This window comes from Pristis pectinata, chromosome 6, assembly GCF_009764475.1.
Source record: "Pristis pectinata isolate sPriPec2 chromosome 6, sPriPec2.1.pri, whole genome shotgun sequence".
NCBI classification, from domain to species: domain Eukaryota; kingdom Metazoa; phylum Chordata; class Chondrichthyes; order Rhinopristiformes; family Pristidae; genus Pristis; species Pristis pectinata.
The window spans coordinates 19,952,967-19,974,535 of NC_067410.1; the positions used below are offsets into that span (position 1 = coordinate 19,952,967).

The following is a 21,569-nucleotide window of genomic DNA, read 5'->3' on the forward strand; positions in this document are numbered from 1 at the left end:
CATCCCCAGCAGGTAGATTTCACCACAATTAACATCCTCAAGCTCTTAGTAGTGTAGACATCTGCAAGTAATATTGGAATAAGGAATCTCTTTTCAATCTGAAAATCTGGAATCATCTGACTGGGATAAATATCTGTATGAATATTGGATCAGCTCCAGTTTAATTGGCTTATTTTTCCCCCCAATATAACTAATAAATTGTACTAATGACAGCAATGGACTAGTACAACAAAGGTATTTATCATGTTTACAGACCTTTTCAGTGCTAGTTACATTGTGCCTGCAGTGAAAGTACTAATTTTCTTGCTTATGTTCTCCATTCATCCTCCCTCCCGTTGGTACTTCTGGGTACAACTGCATTGCACATATCCTCTAGTACGTGGTCATTACACAGGTGTGACCTTGACAATGCGAGTAGATTTGACTAGGGGAGGGAGGGAGAAGACTGGCCAATGGTGAGAGTCTCATTTGCACACCGCTGGCAGCAGATGCCTAGGGTGAGTGGGTGAGTTCCTCTCTTCCTACCAGAGGTGGTCAGCCCAAAAGGTGCTACTCTTACCCAAGCTCCAGCTGAGACCAGCCAACCTGGGTCTCTTCTCATGACTGAGTATTCTTGATGGAGAAGCTGAAATAGTCCAAGTCATTGAGGTAGTACAGCCAATTCCTTTTCCTACATAATTACGAATGGTACGGAAAATAAAAAATAATACTAAATGCCCAAGATTTATTTTAATCCAAGAAATTTTACAATAATAAACCTCAATATGTAATTTCGCTCCTTTTGCTTAAGATCAAGTTACATCATATTATTCATTCTACATGTTTTACAATATAGACAATACACAAAAAGTAACAGATATACCAGATCCTAAGTAGAGGGAGAAAAGAATATGTAAAATATTTCAAGTGATCAGGCTGGGGCAGCAAGGTATCGTAATTGCATTGCTTGATCTCCCACCAGACCAACACAATATTCTATCAAAATGGGTTCAACCACAAGAGCACATCCCTGTGGTTAGCTATGAGGCAGTGCAAACTGCATGCAATGAGCTCAAAGTTAAAATATTCGGTTTCACATTGTTTCTTTAAGCCTGTTATTTGATTACTGACAGTACAGAACCAGTCAACTGCTGACATTTCTGCTTTTCAAGCATCATGAGCATTCCCAATACAAGTTAGCCACTGTGTGACATGGTAGAGGAACAAGTGATGAGATTTACATTTAACAATAAGCTGAGTTTACCACTGATCTGCCAACAGCCTTAAACTTTTCAAATTACCCCGAATGGCAGTTTGCTCCCAAAATCTTAAAAGCTAAAATTCAGTTTAGAACTGGTCTGTACTAATTGTGCATTTTACTTCTATGCAAAAAACATTAAACTTTCTGAAATTCATAATGAAGACAGTTTGCTCCCTTATATTGTGTGCATATTGAACAAGTTCTTAAAAATCTTCTCACTTTTCTTTCCTCTCCTCTTCTAGCAATATTTTAACATAGTTATCCTACTAAAATTAGCTGGAAGGTTTGTAAAAGTTAATACAAAAGGCTAATAACTTTGACACCTATTATGGAGCCCTTGTCTACATTTTTATGTTAATATTGGTAATAAAGTGCAGTATTAGTTCTGGAATATTTGGTCTGAGAATTTTGAATGTAGCAAGAGCTACAATGGAACCAGATTTTGCATGCAACTTTACTAAATTCCACTCTAAAAGAAGATTGCTAAGACATTTGCTTAATGTCACAAAGTGCAAGTTCCACATAAAGTTTGTGAACTTAAAACTTGCTTTAAAAAACATTGATTCATATGGAAATATAATAGATTAGATTCTGGAAAACATTACAAAACTGAAACTATTGAAGGCTAACTTTACCTGCTCCATGTCACTTAATTAAGAACTATGAATATGCATTCTCAAGAATACATGAACCTGATTTTTTTAAAAAAAATGATCTGTAAACACTCAGCTTAAAGCAATCCAAACTGGAGAGATTTCTTTAGATTAATGGATAAACTAGATAGGCTATATGCATTGCTGAAGATTGTCACATTTATATAAGCTGGAACATTTTGAACTTGGTCACAAAAATCTTACACTATTTAAGTCTTTAAACTAACAAGAGTGCTTATTGAGAAAACCACATTGAACATCTGTCATCATCATAACCAGAGGACAGCCGTATGACTGACAGAATTCATAGGGTATAAATAACCAGACATCTACAACACTTGTTGAGCTGCTACCTTATTATACTGTCTAGACTGACAATCAGCTCAATGAGGCAACTTAAGCACATTTTTTCACAATGCATTGGACTAATCATCAATTTTATGTATATATGCATGTTTTAAATTGAGTATAACAATTGAAAACTGTATTGAAAATGTCAATGTAATTTTAAGATTTTTTCATTTAGGTAAAAGGCAATTACTGAAAGCAATTACTATCAATCTACAGCAAAATACACAAGCCATTCCTAAACACAAGACTTAATAAAGCCCAAACAGAACTAGTCTTGATACTTGGATCTTGATTAGTTTCCAAATGATTTTAATAGAATTAAATATCTGGTTACTATAAAAATCAAATTACCTTAATGAGGCTTTACCTTTAATGTGGAAGCTGAGGTGAAGAAAATTGGTTACTGTATCAGACAGCATGGAAACAGGCCCTTCAACCCACACTGACCATCAAGCACCCATTTACACTAATCCCATTTTATTTTCCCCATATTATCTTCAACTTCCTCCAGATTCCACGATTCGGTTACACACTAAGGGCAATTTACAATGGCTAATTAACCTACCAACCTGCACATCTTTGGACTGTGGGAGGAAACCAGAGTACTTATTGGAAACCTACGCAGCCACAGGAAGAACATGCAAATTCTACACAGACAGTACCCAAAATTAGGATTGAACTGAGTCACTGGAGCTGTGAGGCAGCAGCTCTACCAGCTGCACCACTGTAGCAGCATATTGGTGTTGAGGAAGGAAGTGTTTTTTTTTAACCATTTCCATGCTAAAAAGCTCAATTTTAATACTCTAACCTGCAGAAAAACAGTGAGGCAACAGTTAAAATGGTAGAACTCCAGTCCTACCAATACCCCATTATAACACTGCTGATTTTGACTGCAAGTCCAGCACCCACTGGCTTCCCAGTGGATATGAGAGTCTGAGAGTTTGAACCTTCTCCTGACCCAGGCATCTCAAGTGAGCTCTCAGTCAGAAAAAAAACTTATCAGCAAGCTGGGGGGGGCAAACAAAAAAGGTAAATAATATTTCCTTGGTGAGGCTAGGAGCAAAAGGGATACTACTCTGGTCTCTCCAAGGAATATTTAGTACTTTTGTGCTACAGCCTCCTCTTCTATGACCTTTAGAACACCCAACCCCCGCTGCCTCCCAGACTTATCACATTGCCAGCTGCTTTCTCACAAAGATGACCCACAAACTTAAGGCCATTTGATTTTGTGGCCTTGCTGTGTCTAGCTGCCTCTCACTCTGAAAGATGCAAACAAACAACAGGCAGCATTCACACAAGGCTTAGTAGTTAAATTCTGCTGTTGCTCCAATTTCAGATGCTTAGCAGGAAGGTTGCCTTGTCCCACTGGGAGCTAAAATCAGTTCCTGACTGGCAGATGCATCAAGCCACGCCAGACATGGTAATATTCCAATCCAGTAGATCTTCCCACAAACTTAGAAATGCAATGTCTCTGCATTAATATGACTATTTCCCATGACAATCACTTCACTGCAAGTTTATCCCCCATAAAGAGTTGAGCTGTAAATGCCAGGCATTATTTTTGTAGAAAATTTACCTTGTAGATAGCAGGAATAGATACTGTACTGGAGATGATGGGTGAAGAAAAAAATAATACTGCACAAACAAAAAAATTGTGGGGGTGGGGGGAAACATGTTTAATATGATCGACATTAAGGTAAAACTGGTGAGCAAGTTCCATGTGCATTCAGCGCCAGTCACCAAAGACAAATTTTACCCCCAATAAATTACTGACTTGAGACAGAGCTCTCAGATCAAATTGCACTACTGAACGATTATATTACCATATGATACTTAATATTTAAGTAAAATAGTAGCAATGCTATTAATTTTTTACATTAGTATATATCCAAAAAAGCTATAATTAATAAACTAGATTTTAGTACAACAATCTGTGCAAAAGTCTTCCATATATAGTTAAATATTGTAGGCACTACACTTTACCCAGTTATTAAAATATATATTGTTAGAATTTCATTATTTCATCACAAGCATAAAAAAATTATTTAATGGCCTTCTAAAAAACATTATACCTAACCGCATCCAATGATTTCTCTGGCTAATGGGATTCTTTGGTTTGGATAGTGAAATATTACTGTTGATCTGAAATAAGCATCATCAGAAAATAGTGCTGTCACTTTCAATAAAATCAAGCTTAGTTTTAAGAGATTGTTGGGTAATACAGTCAATTCAATAAAACTCAGCTCCCCCCACCATCACTGCTAACACAAAAGGCATGTCTAATAACAAATTCATAACCAATTTTTACTGTTATTCGGGAACCAGCTTTCTTCTTATATAAAGTGCACAATGCATTTTCCAGGACAGATTTTCCCTGCTGGCATTTTGCAAATGCAAGGCGAAGACCACATCTGTACCGTCTGTTGCTGAATGCTTTGTTCTCATCAATACAAACCATGTACCCTGAATCAATAATAAGGCTGGCATTGATCCAAGTTACATGCAGAACCACACATCACAAAGCACAATACCCAGGCAAGGAGTTGCAATTATCTGTTGCTAGGTTAGCCAATGCCTTCACTAAGCTGCTCTTTGATAATTTCCAATCAACAGTGAGAATTACATTGTTGTCTTGGGAGCACAAAACAGCCAAGTCTGTTGTGGGCCACAACACACTGAGCAAAGGGTGCAGAATCATTCTCAAAATGTAATTGCTATAGACATGCATTTGTTTCAAGTTTCAGATTAAATCACCACCTATAAAAGTAGGTCAGACAAGTATACAATATCTCACAGTAAAGCATGAACTGATTTTAAAAGAACAATATTCGTAGGACTGTTATCTCACATAAAATAGCTGGAATGCATTTTTAATTGTAAGGCAACAATAGATATGCAAAAGAAAAATAGCTAGTTGTACACTCCGCCTTTCTCCCCCCACTGCTTACAAGCAGTTTTAACCATGAGCAGTCCCACGTATTAGTTCTAATTTAATCTCGATTACATGTTCACATTTGAAATGTTCAGGTCTTCTCCACAAAATATTGTTCAGAATTATAAAATTAATTACAAAAATGGCTGGTAGAGTAAATGAGTGTTTCAGTATCAGTAGTTAAGGCAGTAGGACCACTGTTCTTATTGGAATTTCAAGGTACATGGAATGGCAAGACTTCACAATCAGTGAAAACTGGACCGTCAGCTTCAAATTGGAGGAATGGACACATTTCACAACAGTTTTCAAGAATGCATGCCTAAAATGTTACTGGCTCCAAGTGATTTACACCACATTTGTGGTTTATCCCTCTATCTGAAAATGAGATGCAAAACCCAATGAAGTTAACCTGCAACATCAGCAGCTACAACCCCATCCTTCATTCACATCCTTGCTATTTAATTTGATGCTTTCTGTTGCTTTTTCAGTGAACACTGGCCCACCGTGTCTCAGCATTAGCTCCGTGGCCATTTTTATAAAAGCCTCTTCCACGTTGCTAGAATCTTTGGCAGAAGTTTCTAATACAGACACTATATCGTAGTGATCCGCAAGAGTTTGGGCTTCTTGGTATTCAACCTCTCGGAGATGATCCTGATCAGACTTGTTACCTGCAATGATAAACAAAAACATTTCACTAAATCAATGCAAGGTTAAGTTTATTTTATTTCTATTGTAGTATAGTCAGCCACAAGTTTATCACAAACTGATTTTACATAGAGGCCAACCAGCCTGCATGGGCAAAAAGTCATAATTACATTTACTTGCCAAGTTCCATATCCCTTATCCCTTCAAATCACTGATTAAACTTAACGAGAGATTTTTGCCTCCAAAATCTCTAAGGAATTTCTCCTGCTGTCTGTTCCAAGTTTCTTACATTACGGCTCCTTATTCTAAAGAAAGAATTTCATTCGTATAACTTTCACCGCCTCTGGATACTCCAACTTGCTTCACAGCCAATGTAGTGCCTTTGAGATGCAATCACGTCTGCAGTGCAGGAAACCCACAGCAGCCAAACTACACAAAGCAAGCTGGCACCAACAGCTGATTTAGGGATAAATTAGGCCTGAACAATGGGGATAATTCCCCTTCTCATCTTCAACATGGTTATCAGACAGAAAACTAACAGGGTGCAAGAGACTGCAGAGAAAAACAGGGCCTTTATTTGATATCCTGTTGGAAAGATGGCAGCTTTAACAGTGCAGCACTCCCTCTTTACTGCATTGGATCTCAAAATGATCCCATAACCTTCTGCAATAGTGGCAAAATTTAGTTTCAACAACTGATGTTAGATGTAGCTGCTCCCAAATTTTGTATTCTTACAATCATATTTTATCACTACAATACCCCTTAATTAATGTACTTTTAATGAGTTTTTTAAATTACAGACTGCCATTAAAAGCTCAATAAACCAGCTGATATTTCAGATTTTTAAAAAATTTGTTAATACACAGAAGTTCAAATGTAGATCCTCATACAAAACAATCACATAACTGATAGTGTTTTGGAGATCAGGCTTCCTGCTGAATCCCCACAACTACCTTGAACACCAGATTATCAGCAGCACAGAATTAAAGCAGAAACTAGGTGCTTTTCTTGAGTTTATTTTAAAGAGATAAGCTGCCTTTGAAAGTTGGAAATTAGAAGAGTGGTTAGGCAAATCCTTGGAAGAGAGTAATCATGAAGCTTAAACACTGTTAGGCTTAGTTCCATGTAGGACTTTTTGCCTGAGATACTGTGTCATTGTAGGTCAATGGAAATGCAAGCGATGGATAAGCAAGACATATGATTTAGGATGAAGGCAAGAAGTTTACGGAACATGGAGGATAGAAAGCCAGCAGGGGAGTAACCAGAACCAAAAGTGGAATGAGAACAAGTAAGGATCTGGGGTACATCAGGACTGGCAGAGACAATGGAGATGGATTTGGTAATGCAGAGGATTAGAAATTAAAACTCACTTCAATATTCAGCAGGACGCTTGCATGCAGACCAGCTCACCCCAAACATCAGCTAGAGAAGAGGGTGCAAGGCAGGAGCCAAAGATCATGACTGGTCTTCCCAAAGTTTTGCTGGAAGAAATGATGGCCCACCCATTGGATATGAAATCTGACAGCACACAGTGGAGGGGCTTAGAAAGATACAGCTAAGCCTTTGTGTGAACCCAACCTTGCATATGGATACAAGATCACCACAGGGCAGCATGCTATCAAGGCTAGAGTTCTGATCACAGATGGATCACTCTAGAGCTGATGGTTAGTTCAGTGTGGGAAGAGAAGGCAGGGATAGAGTTGCTCCAATTAGGATCAGTTAGGAGGCTACAAATTTTAAAGTTCTTAACCAAGGTGTAACATTATATAAGTGATGAGCATTTTTCATTATCCATCTGAAATACTGGAATTAAAGAAAGGTCATTCCAAGCTTTCTTTAGTCACCATTGTACTGTTCTGTACTTTTGTCAATGAGTATGTTGAATTTAGCTCTGCATATATTCTCATTGCGACCATGAGGGGCCACATTCTGTATGAAAATCATTCCTGAGACTAAGTCACATCTTAAAGGGAAAAGTGATTAACAGTGAAGATCAGTGTATTGGAATTATAACAGTATCTTAAGATATAGTAAGCTATATTAGTAGAAATGAGATTACAAATGATGTATAAAGGGGCTGTCAATTTAAGTTCTATTAACATAAAACACACATAAGCATAATATTGAACAATAATTTCATTGTTCTTCCACACTGGACTACTTTAAATATTAAAGACATGTTTTAAATAATTTACTCTCAAGTCTTTTGCATTTAGTTTAATGGACACTGCATTCTTGGTGAAATTAAGCAACAATATACAGATTAAGATACGATATATTGACTTGTTATAACAATACATAGAAAACTCTCTAATAAAGAGGGTTCTCTTTTAAAAGCAGACTTCAGTTTTACTAAGGAAGCAAAACCCTTTTCCACAAGGTTGGGTGAGGCTGGGAGAAGAGCAGCAGGGAGATGAGTTGCGATCAATTGTCAATTGATCATAAACTGAGGCATAGAGTACAAAAGCACGCCAGTTATGAGAAATAACGTTAGTTGGCTCCCGGCTTAGGAAGGATGGAGAGGATGAAGAGGCAGCTTGTTGAATGGTACCAAGGACAAAAAGCTAAAGTTCCTGGGACAGACTGCAGAAATTAAGGTTCTTTTCCTTCAGGCAAAGGAAGTTAAAAAGGTATGAAAAGCAATCAAAATGATGAAAGACATTGATAAGAAAAAGCAAAAATAAAGTATTATAATGGCAGAGTATTCAGTAATGAGAAAATGTACAAGAATGCCAGAGATACGATAAGATATTTATTTATTAGTCACATGTACATTGAAACAGTGAAATGCATCTTTTTGTGTTACTGAGAATGCGCTGGGGGCAGCCCACAAGTGTTGCCGCTCTTCCAGCGCCAACAGTGACAAGAAGAATTATTTTTTAAAAAAGCAAGTTCTTCTGATCCAAAAAGTACTGCCTTAAAGAGCAACGTAATTAGATTCAATTACAACTTTCAAAAAGGAAACTGGATAAATATTTGATGGAAGAAGTCGTCAGGAATTAAAAGAGCAGATGATCAGGACTAATCAGATAGCTTCAGCAAAGAGCTGGCACAAACAATGACTGAAATGCAAAATAGAAATGAGATGGATCAAGCACACCAAGTTTTGGTAAGAGTACATTTAGGAGATAGTGATGATAACATCATAAGATCCAGGTAATCAATAGAAAAGCAGAAATTCAAACCAAAAGTAATCAATCGAAGGAAGGCCGAGTTCAATGTGTTGAGCGATCTGACTCAGGTAAATTGAAACCAAAGGTTGACAGACAAAACTGTAACAGAACAATGGGCTACCTTTAAGGAAGAGATGGTTGTAGCACACGTCATGAAAGGAACATTGATATTAAGTTGGCCAAGTAACAGATTATTGTGGTGAAGTTGTTTTTCAGAGGAAAGTCCCCAGGGATCAGTGTTGCAACCACTGCTTTTATTGATCTATATTAATGACCCAAGTTGGGGGTACACACCCACAATTTTTAAATTTGTGAAGGACACAAAACTTGGCAGTATTCCCATGAAGAGAAGAGTATAAGATTACAGCAGGATATAAACAGGCTGGTGGAATGGGCAGGTGAAGTATAATCTGGAAAAATGCAAGGTAGCAAAAATGAGAGTGCCACGATAGAATGAAGATGATACAAGGACTCTGGGAGCAGAGGTGTGTGTGCGTGTATATACACACAGATCATTGAAAATGACAAAAGCAGTTTGAGAAAGCACTTAATAACACACGCAATTCTGGGCTTTATTGGCTGGAGTCTGGAATGCACTACCTGCAGATGTAGTGGAGGCAGGTTCCATTGTGGGCTTCAGGCAGGAATTAGGTAAATATATTGTGCAGGAAGGTTTGCAATGCTGCGGAAAAAGGGCTGGTGGTTAGAGCTTGAGTGCAGCTCTGGTGGAGAGCTAGCACAGAGTGTGCTGAATGGCCTCCTCCTCCGTTATAACCATTCTATGACCCTATGGAGGTGCGATTTAACCATTTGTAATAACAGTCCATCACATAAACACAATGACAAAATGCACCTCATGGATACCATGTTCAATTGAAAGTACAGCAAAAGTATTAGCATGGAAGAGCATGGTGTTTAATAATTCAGTCCAGCAAACTTTCCAGCTGTACATTACAAAACAGTTATTTTGCAGAAAAGTAGCATCAAGCACATGTGGAACTCAGAAAATTAGGAATGCTTTGAGCTGGAATTTCAACTAGCCAGCTCTAGATTTGTGATATTAGAGGATCCTATTTAATGAAAATGAAAAGTACATCCACATCAGACTCTCTTCTTCAAATGGTGTACAACTCTGTAGTGTGGTTCGAACTGACAATCTAAATCACTCTGGAAGGTCCTACAGGCAAACCTGTCGGGTCCTTGCTACTGTCATTCTGACAGCAGAGCACCAACTTCCTATCACACAGAATAATTCACCTGGTGAATCTTCACCAGGTTAGAGTTGCCGAAGATGCAACAACTCTCTTCATTTCAATGGAGAGGGATGGCTCCATTGGAGGTACAAAAGATTAATGTAACTTACTTGTTGATGTTAACACAATTAAAAAAAACAATACTTGGGGTTTTCCCAGTGTTGAGTTTTAATTTGTGTTGCAACATAACCCTTTGTAATAATGGTTCATTAACAAAAGGACAAAATGCATCTCATGGTCATCATGTTTAACTGAAGTTTTTGAAGTAAAATTCAAAAATGTAAATAGTCTAATAATTTAAATATTAACAATATGATGATTTTTCATTGCATGAGTGTTTTTCAAGAGACATTACAAGAATGTGACGGCTTTGATTGTTAATAAGCCTCAGCTGTGGCTTGGTCAAACATCAAAGGAGTTCAGAACTGGACCACAGTAGGAACATTGCACCATTGGATTCCTAGTGGGTAGGCCCTGTGCTGTGCAGGTCCTGGTCGATCAGGAGCTGGCTCTGAGAACTTTCCCTATGACACTGGCTTGTGGCTCCTGTGGTGGGCCAGAAGGAAACATCCTGCAGACTGCATGTGGCCACAAGCTGAATGTCCCCTATCACTGCACTGAAATGTTTACATTAACATTCTATTTTCACTATCCTTCTTTACACATTACATGCAAAATGTATTTTCAAATCAACAATAAACATGGTGTAAAGCTAGTTTTGTTTTTAATTTGAAAGACCAAATGAATTATATACTTCAGAATTTTTTTTGGCAGTTTGATTTAGAAACATGATTTAGTAGCACACCACTTTATATTTAACCCCCATTTTAGTTCCATTTAATAATTTTTTTACATTGAATTTATACAAAGCACTTACTACAAATCACATATTCTACTGCTGGTACAAATTAACAAAGCCTTATAGTATAATCAAACAAAACGGAAATCAAAGTACTTATTAAGTACCAGAGGTTTGATGCAGCAGAATTTGTTAGGTGCATCCAGTGGGGTTTCTTGACATCAATGTAGACAATCCAAGAGGAAAGGGGCCATAATAGATCTTCTATTAGGAAATGAGCCTGGCCAGGTGAACAGTGATCATAACTCTTAAGTTTTCAGTTTGTTATGGTAAGACTGGACCTCGGGGCAAAGCTAATTACAACGGTATTAGGTAGGAGTTGAAGGGTAAATTGCAAGCAGCTGATATTGGACAAGTCCACATCTGGCACGTGGATGTTGTTTAAAGGCCAGCTGGTCAGGATTCAGGACCAACATGTCCCTGCGAGGAAGACAGACAAGGATGGCAAGGACTGGCAACACTAGCTGATGAGAGATTTTGCAAATTTAGTCAAAAAGTAAAAGGAAGCATATGTAAGGTTTAGGAAGCTGAAAGTCAGTCAGGGCCTTTAAGGACATAAAGGAAGCAGGAAAGAACTTAAACAGGAAATCAGGAGGGCTAAAAGGGGCCAAAAAACATCTTTGGCGAGTAGAATTAAAAGATAATTTCAAGGCATTTTATACATAAATTAAACACAAGAGGGTAACGAGGGAGAGGTAGTCAAGGACATGAAGGAGGGAATTTATGCCTGGAGACAGAGGAAGTGGGAGAGGTACTAAATGAGTGCAGGTAGTTCTGCTATAACACTTTTCCATAACCCGAATTGGATCGATGAATTAGGGAACACTAATTGTATTACGCAGGCTGAATTAGAACAGGAATTAGAGAACTACTTTAGAGTTACTTTGGAAATCGACAAGCAAGAAAAAAACTGTCTTGGGGAAAAGAAAACTGTTTCCCTGTAACCTCCCTGCAGTAAATCAGACACCACAGTCTCTTAAGAACACAGGCTGCTAGTTTCACTGCAGGAGGCCATTGGAAATTGACAAGCAATCGCTTCTATTGATATTTGTGCAAAGATACTTCATTAAACAATGTAACATTCAGCCTTTAGTATTTTTAACAAAATAAACTTAGAGCTATAAAAAACACCTTTATTTTTGAAAATCCTGTGGGAAAAATAACTTTGTTATTGGGAGTCTGAAACTCTCTAACCCCCAACCCCCTCTTTTCCCCCCATTGACACATTGTTTTTAGTAGCCTTTAACATAGCTTCTTTGGAACACAACTGCCATGTTACAGTAGAGCTACCTGTGCTTCACATCAGCATTCACCAGGGTGAATAATATGGAGGATAGCGAGACACATTCCAGGACATGTTGATATCAAGGAGGAAGGAGTGCTGGCGCTCTTGAAGAATATTAAGATGAATAATTCCCCAGGACCTGATGGGATGTATTCCATGTTATTGAGAGAGGCAAGAGGGGAGATTACTGGGGCCTTGACAAGATCTTTGTATCCTCCTTAGTCACAGGCAAGGTCCCAGAGGACTGGACAATAGCCAATGTTGTTATTCTGTTTAAGAAGGGCAATAGAGAGGCAAACCAGGAAATTACAGGCCAGTGAGCCTTAAATCAGCAGTAGGGAAATTATTGGAGAAGATTCTTCAGGATAGGATTTACTCACATCTGGAAAAGCACGGACTTTGTGTGTATGGGGGGGGGGGGGGGGGAGGTCATGTCTTACAATGTTCAGCAAGTATTTTTTGAGGAGGTAACAAGGATGATTGATGAGGGAAGGGCAGTGGATGTAGTACACATGGACTTTAGAAAGCTTTTGACAAGGTCCCTCATGGTAGGCTGATCCAGAAAATAAAGGTACATGGGATCCACGGAGACTTGGGTGGATTGGATTCAAAATTGGCTTGGCCATAGATGAAGTGGTGGAGGGGTGTTTTTCTGAAGAGGTCTGTGACCAGTGGTGTTCCACAAGGATCAGTGCTGGGACCTCCTGTCTGATATATATTGCATATGATTTGGACAAAAATATGGATGGGATGATTAGTACGTTAGCAGATGACACAAAAACTGGCACAGTTGTGGATAGTGAGGAAGGTTGTCAAAAGGATTCATCAGGATACAGATCAGTTGGAAATACGGGCAGAGAAATGGCAGATGGAGTTTAATGCAGATAAGTGGGAGGTGTTGCACTTCAGGAGATCAAAGTTAAGAGGAAAGTATATAGTAAGCAGCAGGAGCCTTAGGAGCATTGATGTACAGAGGGATCTTGGGGTGCAAGTCCATAGCTCCCTGAAAGTGGCAACACAAGCTGATAGGATGATGAAGAAAGTACATGGCATACTTGCCTTCTTTGGTCAGGGTGTCAAGTATAAAAGTCAGGAAGTCATGTTGCAGCTGTAAAAATCTTTGGTCAGGCCACATTTGGAGTGTTGTGTGCAGTTCTGGTCACCACATTACAAGAAGGATGTGAACATCAATTCTGTCCCTTAGAATTTGTTCCAATAATTTTCTTACTAATACGGATGGTTTAGAAAATTTTGAGGGCAAATTGTGAAACACTGGTAGGTCAATATCATCCTCTGGGTAAAAATGCAGCCTAGCTGGTGGCCTCCTGAAAGACTTCTTATTTAGTTTTAACCTCAGTTCCTTTAGTGACAGAATAATCAAAATATTACAACACAGGACACGGCCAATCGACCTATCACATCTGTGTCAGCAATCCAGTCAAATTCGTTCTCCTGCAGAACCTTTATCGTCTACTCCCTTAAACTTCCAATTCCCTCTTGAAAACTGCATTTTAATCTGCATTCACCCGTGCTTCATGCACATTTCAGATCATAACTACTTGCCATGTAAAAAAAAAATTTTCATCACAACTTCCCTGGATCTTTAGCCAATCACATTAAATCTGTGCGCTCTGGTCCCCAACAACTCCGCAGATGGGAGTTGATTCTATTTAACTTATTCCAAATCACCATGACGGTGTACACCTCTGTCAAATCTCCTCAAAACATTCTCACCACTCTTTTTAGAACCATAACACTGCTTCTTTAAAGTCAAGCAGCAAGGTGAGAGCAATATTCACTCACTGTCACCCCGCTTCAGCTAGGTCAGGTTGCATCGTGGTCTGGTGCAGCAATTCAAATGTGCAGGAACGCAAGAAGATGCTGCAGAGAATAGTGGACTCAGCCCAATACATCATGACCACATGCTTCCCCACCATTAGTAGTATCTACATGAGGCACTGCCTCAAGAAGACAAAATCTATCATCAAAGATCCCCACCATCTGGGCCATGCCATCTTCTCGCAGCTACCATTGGTCAGGAGGTACAGAAGCCTGAAGTCCCACACCACCAGGTTCAAGAACAGCTACTTCCCTTCAACCATTCGGTTCTTGAACCAACCTGCACAACCCTCATCACTACCTCAGTAAAGCAACACTATGACCACTTTGCACTACAATGGACTTCATTTTTTTGTTCTAATTGTGTTCTTTCTTGTAAAAATTATGTATAACTTATGCTTTACTTGTGAATGTTGTGTATCTGATGCTGCATGCCTATGATGCTGCTGCAAGTATTTCATTGCACTTGTGCATCGGACAATAAACTCAACTTTGACTTTAAAGAATGGCGCTGGCTGGGATTGTACTAGTTAGCATACGTGTTAACACTCAAGTGGTTGGTGCCAATGGAACAATTTGAATATCTTATAATACAAATAGAGAGTGGATAGTAACTGAACCTAAACAGATTTCTGGAAATGCTTTTTTTAAAAAACCATTTCCAGAAACCTGAAAAGATCCAGACGTCAATATTTTGCTTTCTACACTTCCTTTTTGGGAAAAAAAAAGCTATGGCTGTGAAATCCAGCTAGATAGTTACCAGTACCAGGCAGTCAGACTAGGATTTAATACCCGATTTCTACAAGGAATGCCTGGACAAGTCCATGTCACTGACTTCCCTTATGTTTTGTTTTTGATTCCATCTCCATGGTGCATTTTGTTCTGCTTCACAGTGAGGAAGGATATGTTTTAGGGCTAGCAAGACCAAATGTATTTCTTTGGCAATTACAAGGTTATGAAATGCTTTTGGTCCATTCCAATTTTTTTAAAAAAAGTATACCTTAAAGTCATCACCATTTTATCAACAAAATACATTAAGAACTGTATTTCTTGCCACAGGTTTGCACAAATGAGCAAATGAACGCAGGGTTTAGCTCAAAGTTACATGTAAGTACAATTAGATCCTTTTTGAAAACAAATATAAATACAAGTTTTGGAGGCATGAGTTTATGAATATCTGCTACTGTATCAAAGTCATGCCTTGGAGAAGCAAGAGGAGAGCAGAAATTAAACCTCATTACTGTAACTTAAACCATCACTGATAAATCAGGCTCTCCGGCTCTTGGGTTGCCCCTTTGTTTGGTGTCCAATGATTGCAGCAAGATGCAAGTGAATACCCCACCCCCATACATATTGGGCTGAGCCTACAAGGTTGAAACCCAGTTATTTCAGTCATTTGAAGGTCCAAGATTCCTGGGAAAGCTATAAAAACAGAGGCTCTCTCCCATTATAGGATTATAGAGTTATACAGCACAGAAACAGGCCCTTAGGCCCAACTCGTCCATGCCAACCAAGGTATCTATCTGAGCTAGTCCCATGATCTCTTTGGAGCACATAGAAACAAACAACCCCATCGGCAATGATAAAGAAGATCCATCTCAAATCATTTTGGAAACAGAAAATGAATATTTAAGCTAAACGTTACATGGAGGAGTATCCACCCATCTTCTCAGAGATGATGCCATCTTGGTAATGAAGCAACATGAAGCAACCCAAAGCAATAGCAAATGAGCATCATTCAATCTTAGGAGACCTAAAATTAAGGAAATTGGCCCTTAAAACTTCTTCAATTTATTCTCTCTATACAAAGACACAACTAAATGACCCAAAGATAGAAGCCTGATCCCTGTCATGCAAATCCTAAATCCAAGGAACAGCATCAGACAAAGTTCCCAAACTTACTCTTGTTGATGTGGGATGCAGCAAAGAATTTTTCTGGGTTTCTGTCCCTGTCACAAGTGGTACGGTAGTGTAGAGGTTAGCGTAACACTATTACAATGCCAGCAACGCCAGTTCAATTCCCACCACTGTTTGTGAGGAGCTTGTACCTTCTCCCAGTGTCTGTGTGGGTTTCCTCCAGGTGCTCCGGTTTCCTCCCACATTCCAAAGACCTACGGGTTAGGAGCTATGGGCATGCTATGTTGGCGCCGGAAGAGTGGCAACACTTGCGGGCTGCCCCCAGCACATTCACAGTAACACAAAAAGACACATTTCACTGTGTGTTTCAATGCACATGTGACAAATAAATAAATATATTCTCTGTTCTAATTATGAATAAAAATTACTGGTTCTTATAACTGTGCCCCCTTCCAATTTTAAGATCACACCAGCCACCTCTCCCTATAGTTTGAATATAGAATTGCCTTCAAAATTACTCAACTTATACAAATTCTGCTGAGGCACAAAATATCCCAGAGAATTTTAAAACTCCATCCACCATGTCCCTTTGGTGCATGGGGTGCAGGCCAAAGATTGGATCAAACTCTCAGAGTGAGGCCATATAGTCCTGCAATAGCAACAGTCCAGCCACACATCATAGCAAAGGAATTCAGAATCTGTGTAGGGAATGGTTTGTAGTTGCGGTTCTTCAACTATATTTCATTCACCAAACTACTCTTTGATGGAATTACTTCACTTCAATTACATTAAAAAAAATCCTATCCTTTGTGCTAGTCATCGAATCCTTCTGCTCATGGTATTTGAGGCGGCGGTGGGCCATCTTCCTGAACCACTGAAGCTTGTATTGTTTGTCTGTAGATGCATGAGGTGGTCTTGTATTCTGATATTCCTGACAGTTTGTTTGGAAAACCCAATCCTAACTGAAAAATTGAAGCTAAGATCTTAGCAGGGCAGAACTCCCATATAACAAGAGACAAGAGACTGAAGATGCTGAGATGTGGAGCAAAAAGAAAACTGCTGGAGGAATTCAGCAGGTCAGGCAGCATCTGTGGAGGGAAATAGACAGTCAATGTTTCAAGTCAAGACCCTTCACCTGGATTGATATATAACTGGATTCCTATCCATGTTCCTGGCCCATCAGACAGCTTACATCATTCATTCCTTCTCATACCCCTCTCCTACATACATGCATTTCAGTACATACGATACTGTAGATGTACTGGTAAAGTTTCTACACTTTAGCAGTTCACTCTACACAAGGGAGTTTTCCAAAACTGATCACCAAAAACAGGAATGGAAATAAAAGGATTACATGACTGCTATCTAAACAAGTCAAGGGATTCTGATGGTACCAAAACTACAGGCCATTTAACGAGGTAGCTGCCTCATGAGGCCCTGCAAAGAAGATGGCTCCTTTCAGACGTGAGAGGCATTCAGCAGTAAGGGTGTATGGATGGAAACAATTGAAAGAGTGAATGTAAATGGCAGCCTCTTATGGAATCTCACACAGTATAAAAGATGTTCTGGTTTCAGGCAGGCTGCTGAGTGCCACTAACGTTTTGCTTATCGCATTATATTAAAACACATCATTGTAAACTTGTTATGGTGCCTCAATGGGACATTTAACAGTACTCTGCCAACTGCTTATGCACTTCACTAAAGAACTGGAGCATCCTATTAAATTTTTTTTTTAAGGCATTCACCACGCAGGGAGATTAAGGAGTTTGCATCTTTTAGAGTGCCAAAGGTCAAAACTGTAACTTGCTGTTTGCACCAGAATGCTGCAAGTTTCAGGAATAGACTGGCCACTTTTTACACTGTCTGTAACAAACTATCTGTCTCAATGTGCTTCCGTAAGGTGCAAAGTTATTGAAGTTGTGCTCTTTGACTTATGAGAGGATGATGGAGATTTCTGCATGTAAAAAAAAGAACTATGGGGAGGAAGAGAAGGTTAACAGTCTAGTGAAACTTAAAGTATTAGTCTTTCTCATCAATTCTCATTTGTTTCCATTCTGAAATTGAAACTGCATTGTCTAATCCAACCCACAAGAACAAAATGGCAATCACATCCAGTCAGCAAAGACAGCAGAACCCACATTACCTGAGATTGCAAAGGTTTGTAAATGACCCAGCACAAGGAGGTACTGATCTATCGCCATTCTTGACATACTCGTATCCTCCTCATATGTTCCTCTCACCAGGTGCTAGGAGGATAGAAGTGCTTAACGTTGCCATTCTTGACATACTCGTATCCTCCTCATATGTTCCTCTCACCAGGTGCTAGGAGGATAGAAGTGCTTAACGTTGCCATTCTTGACATACTCGTATCCTCCTCATATGTTCCTCTCACCAGGTGCTAGGAGGATAGAAGTGCTTAACGTTGCCATTCTTGACATACTCGTATCCTCCTCATATGTTCCTCTCACCAGGTGCTAGGAGGATAGAAGTGCTTAACGTTGCCATTCTTGACATACTCGTATCCTCCTCATATGTTCCTCTCACCAGGTGCTAGGAGGATAGAAGTGCTTAACGTGCAAAAGGGTAATAGCTGGGCATAACCAAACCACATATTATAATCAATGATTATCTACACTGCTAATGCACTGAAGCTTCATTTAAGATGAATTGTAACAAAACAGTTGTGGAGAAATGCGACTTATGCAAGGGTAACCCTGCAGCTATTAATACCAGTGCTTACTTTCCTAGCCAAGGGAATGGGTATTCACAAGCATGACTGTCCATATTCTCCATCTACTATGCGAGAACATCACCAATTAAGCAGTGTGTAATATTCAAACCTGCAAAAAACCTACCAATTAATAACTGTACAATGTTTGAACCTGCATATTTCTTCACATCTTCTATCCACCGTGGCACAGATTCAAAAGTTCCTCTTTTGCTAATGTCATAAGCAATAATTGCACCATTAGCACTTCGATAATAACTCTGTGTAATTGTTCTAAATCGTTCTTGTCCAGCTGTGTCCCATATCTGCAACTGGAAGACAACAGGAAAGCACATGAATATTAAACGAAAAACAAGAAATATCCGTGCTCAACAGAGGGTGGAATTGAGTCCCCTTTTAGATAATTCACGTTTTGTCAAAGGATGATGAAACTCAGATGCAATTTTTGAATCAGAGTCTGAACTAATTGGTATGTTGCTGGGTATTTGGTTATTTCCCTTTCAAGACTAGTTTCCAAATAAGTAGGGTCACCTTCACCTGAAACTAAAATAATACAAGAAAAAAATTATGACATAAATACAGACCTATAATAAAGGACCAGGGTAAATTCAGCAGATTGGAACGCACAGGCAAAACAAAACAAAATTTATGAAAATCCTCCAAGTTGACAGGTATATTGTAACTTGTTCGAACTATTTTTGTACCGTAGATATCTCCAAAAAGATTGCCAGGCCAAATAATAATTTTGTTATTCTCTCTCTGCAAGTGCTGTCTGGCCTGCTTGGTACTTCCAACATTTTCTGTTTTCATTTCAGATTTCCAGCATCTGGGAGTATTTTACCCTCAAATTTAAAAAACAGACTGATGTAGCTTAATGTTCAGGACTAAGATATCGTATAACAGAAATGCCAGTCACGGATGGGAATTTAAAGATGTCAATAGCTGAAATGGTACTGCCAAGTCAGAGGTGGCTTAAATATTAAAGCACAATGCTGTGACCTGACTGTTATTGTAATACATCATATTAACCGGAATGATCAAAGCCATATGATTAAACCCAAATATATTATAAACTTCAAAACAAAACCAGTGATGTGTATTCTGATGCAAACTAGAAAAGCAGAACTGGACTGATTTAAAAATTGAGTGTACGTTTTAAAATATATTTAACTATTTAAATATTTCAAGTAAATTTGTAAGAAAAATTCTGGGAACAGATTGCACTGCCCCTGCGAGTGGGGCTGAGCACAATGAAAACAAGTTTAAAAACAACACAATAAACATACCAAAATAACAAATTGGAAAACTTTATTAACAAGTATCTAAAAACAAAATTCTGAAAGCACAATGGGGATTTATATTGATTAATCTGATTTACTCAGTAACCTACGTGTACTAAGCATGGAACTGATTTGAGTTTCAGTTCGACTTTTTTTCCTGTCCGGTAGAATGCTGCCAAGTAGCTGCAGGCACGAATAAAATTTTATGCAAAACGATTTCTGCTAACTTCCTCTTTTCTATTCTATAACCACAAAAACTCATCTTGTCACTTCACAGTGTAACGTAAAAACAATTTCCTCTCTGGTTATAGCACGGATTCCGGCCGTTCGGCCCATCGAGTCCGCAGACACCGTAGGAAAGAGTAATCCTGGTTATTCCCATTTCCTAGACCTCACCCCTTACGAATGTGGTACAGAGAATTGATTGTGAAGTTAGTTGTTAACCCTTCAGTTATTATCCGAAATTACTCATTGCGGTTTTTTGTTCTATTAATGGCACTTTGTAACACGGTACATTTAACAAGAAGCCAACTTGTGCGTGTGCATCACGCGTAATGCAAAAATAGAGTTGCTCGGGGCAGCATCATCATCGACTCAAGTGTGGAGCATCGTTTAGAAATAAGGGAGAGATGCCGAGCAACCCGGCACCTCTGTACGGCTCCTCCCGGTGCTCGGGCTGAACGAAAGCTGCGTGCGGGGGAAGAGTCGGAAGGGAATCCACACTAAAACTTCACTCAAACATTTAGCACACAATCTGCAAAAACACTCAGCGGGCCAGGCACCACCCCTGCAAAGAGAAACCAAGTTAACGTTACAGGTCGGAGACCCGTCGTCTCAACCCTGCTCCTCTCTGCACAGATGCTGCCCGACCTGCTGGGTGCCCGCAGCTCCTGCGCCGGGTCCCAGCGACTGCAGCCACTCACCTTCACCCGTTTGCCTTGGATCTCCAGGGTCTTCATGGTGAAGTCCACCCCGATGGTGTTGCCCTGCCTCGCCACGAAGATGCCCGACTTGAAGCGCTGCACCACGCAGGTTTTGCCGACGCCGGCGTCTCCGATCAGAACCACCTTGAACAGAAAGTCGAACGACTCGTCCGGATCCACCGGCCCCGACATCGCTGGCGGCCTCCGACCAGCTGCGAGCCGCCGCTACCCCCTGCCCCCGCCCCCCCCCCCAGTCCAAGGCCCGGCGGCCCCTCGGGTGCCGGGACCGTCGCCCCGACGATCACAAAAACCCGCGCCAAGCCGCGCAACACGACGTGGATACACAACCCCGGAACTGACAATGCGGAAGGGAAGACGCAAGGACCTCCGCCGAACGCCCGCCGCAGCGCCTGGAGGCGGTAACATGCAAGTGATAGGGCGCTTTCAGCCAGCTGGCCACCCAGTGCCTTCAGGACCCATCACCACCATCACCACCACCACCACCACCACCACCACCACCACCACCCCCCTCCCCCGGAGACGCACGAAGA

The 21,569-nt window shown here is 39.9% G+C and overlaps 1 protein-coding gene across 1 annotated transcript; it reads right to left on the reverse strand.

The window, feature by feature from the left end:
- Nucleotides 1-704: 704 nt before the first annotated feature.
- Nucleotides 705-21,337, reverse strand: rab43 (RAB43, member RAS oncogene family). Its single transcript, XM_052017702.1, has 3 exons — nt 21,019-21,337; nt 18,943-19,126; nt 705-5,844 (listed from the first exon to the last, which is right to left on the reverse strand). The coding sequence occupies exons 1-3, from the start codon at nt 21,208-21,210 to the stop codon at nt 5,594-5,596; spliced, it is 627 nt and encodes a 208-aa protein (XP_051873662.1). The 5' UTR covers nt 21,211-21,337; the 3' UTR covers nt 705-5,593.
- Nucleotides 21,338-21,569: the final 232 nt, after the last annotated feature.

Bases quoted from the DNA above. Each gene is read 5' to 3' on its own strand.
- rab43 (XM_052017702.1), bottom strand. From the start codon at position 21,210: ATGTCGGGGCCGGTGGATCCGGACGAGTCGTTCGACTTTCTGTTCAAG. The intron at 19,127-21,018 runs GTGAGTGGCTGC...GTTGTCTTCCAG, and splicing joins TCCAAGGCAAACGGGTGAAG to TTGCAGATATGGGACACAGC. The intron at 5,845-18,942 runs GTAGGTTTTTTG...TTATCATTGCAG, and splicing joins CATTGTACAGTTATTAATTG to GTAACAAGTCTGATCAGGAT.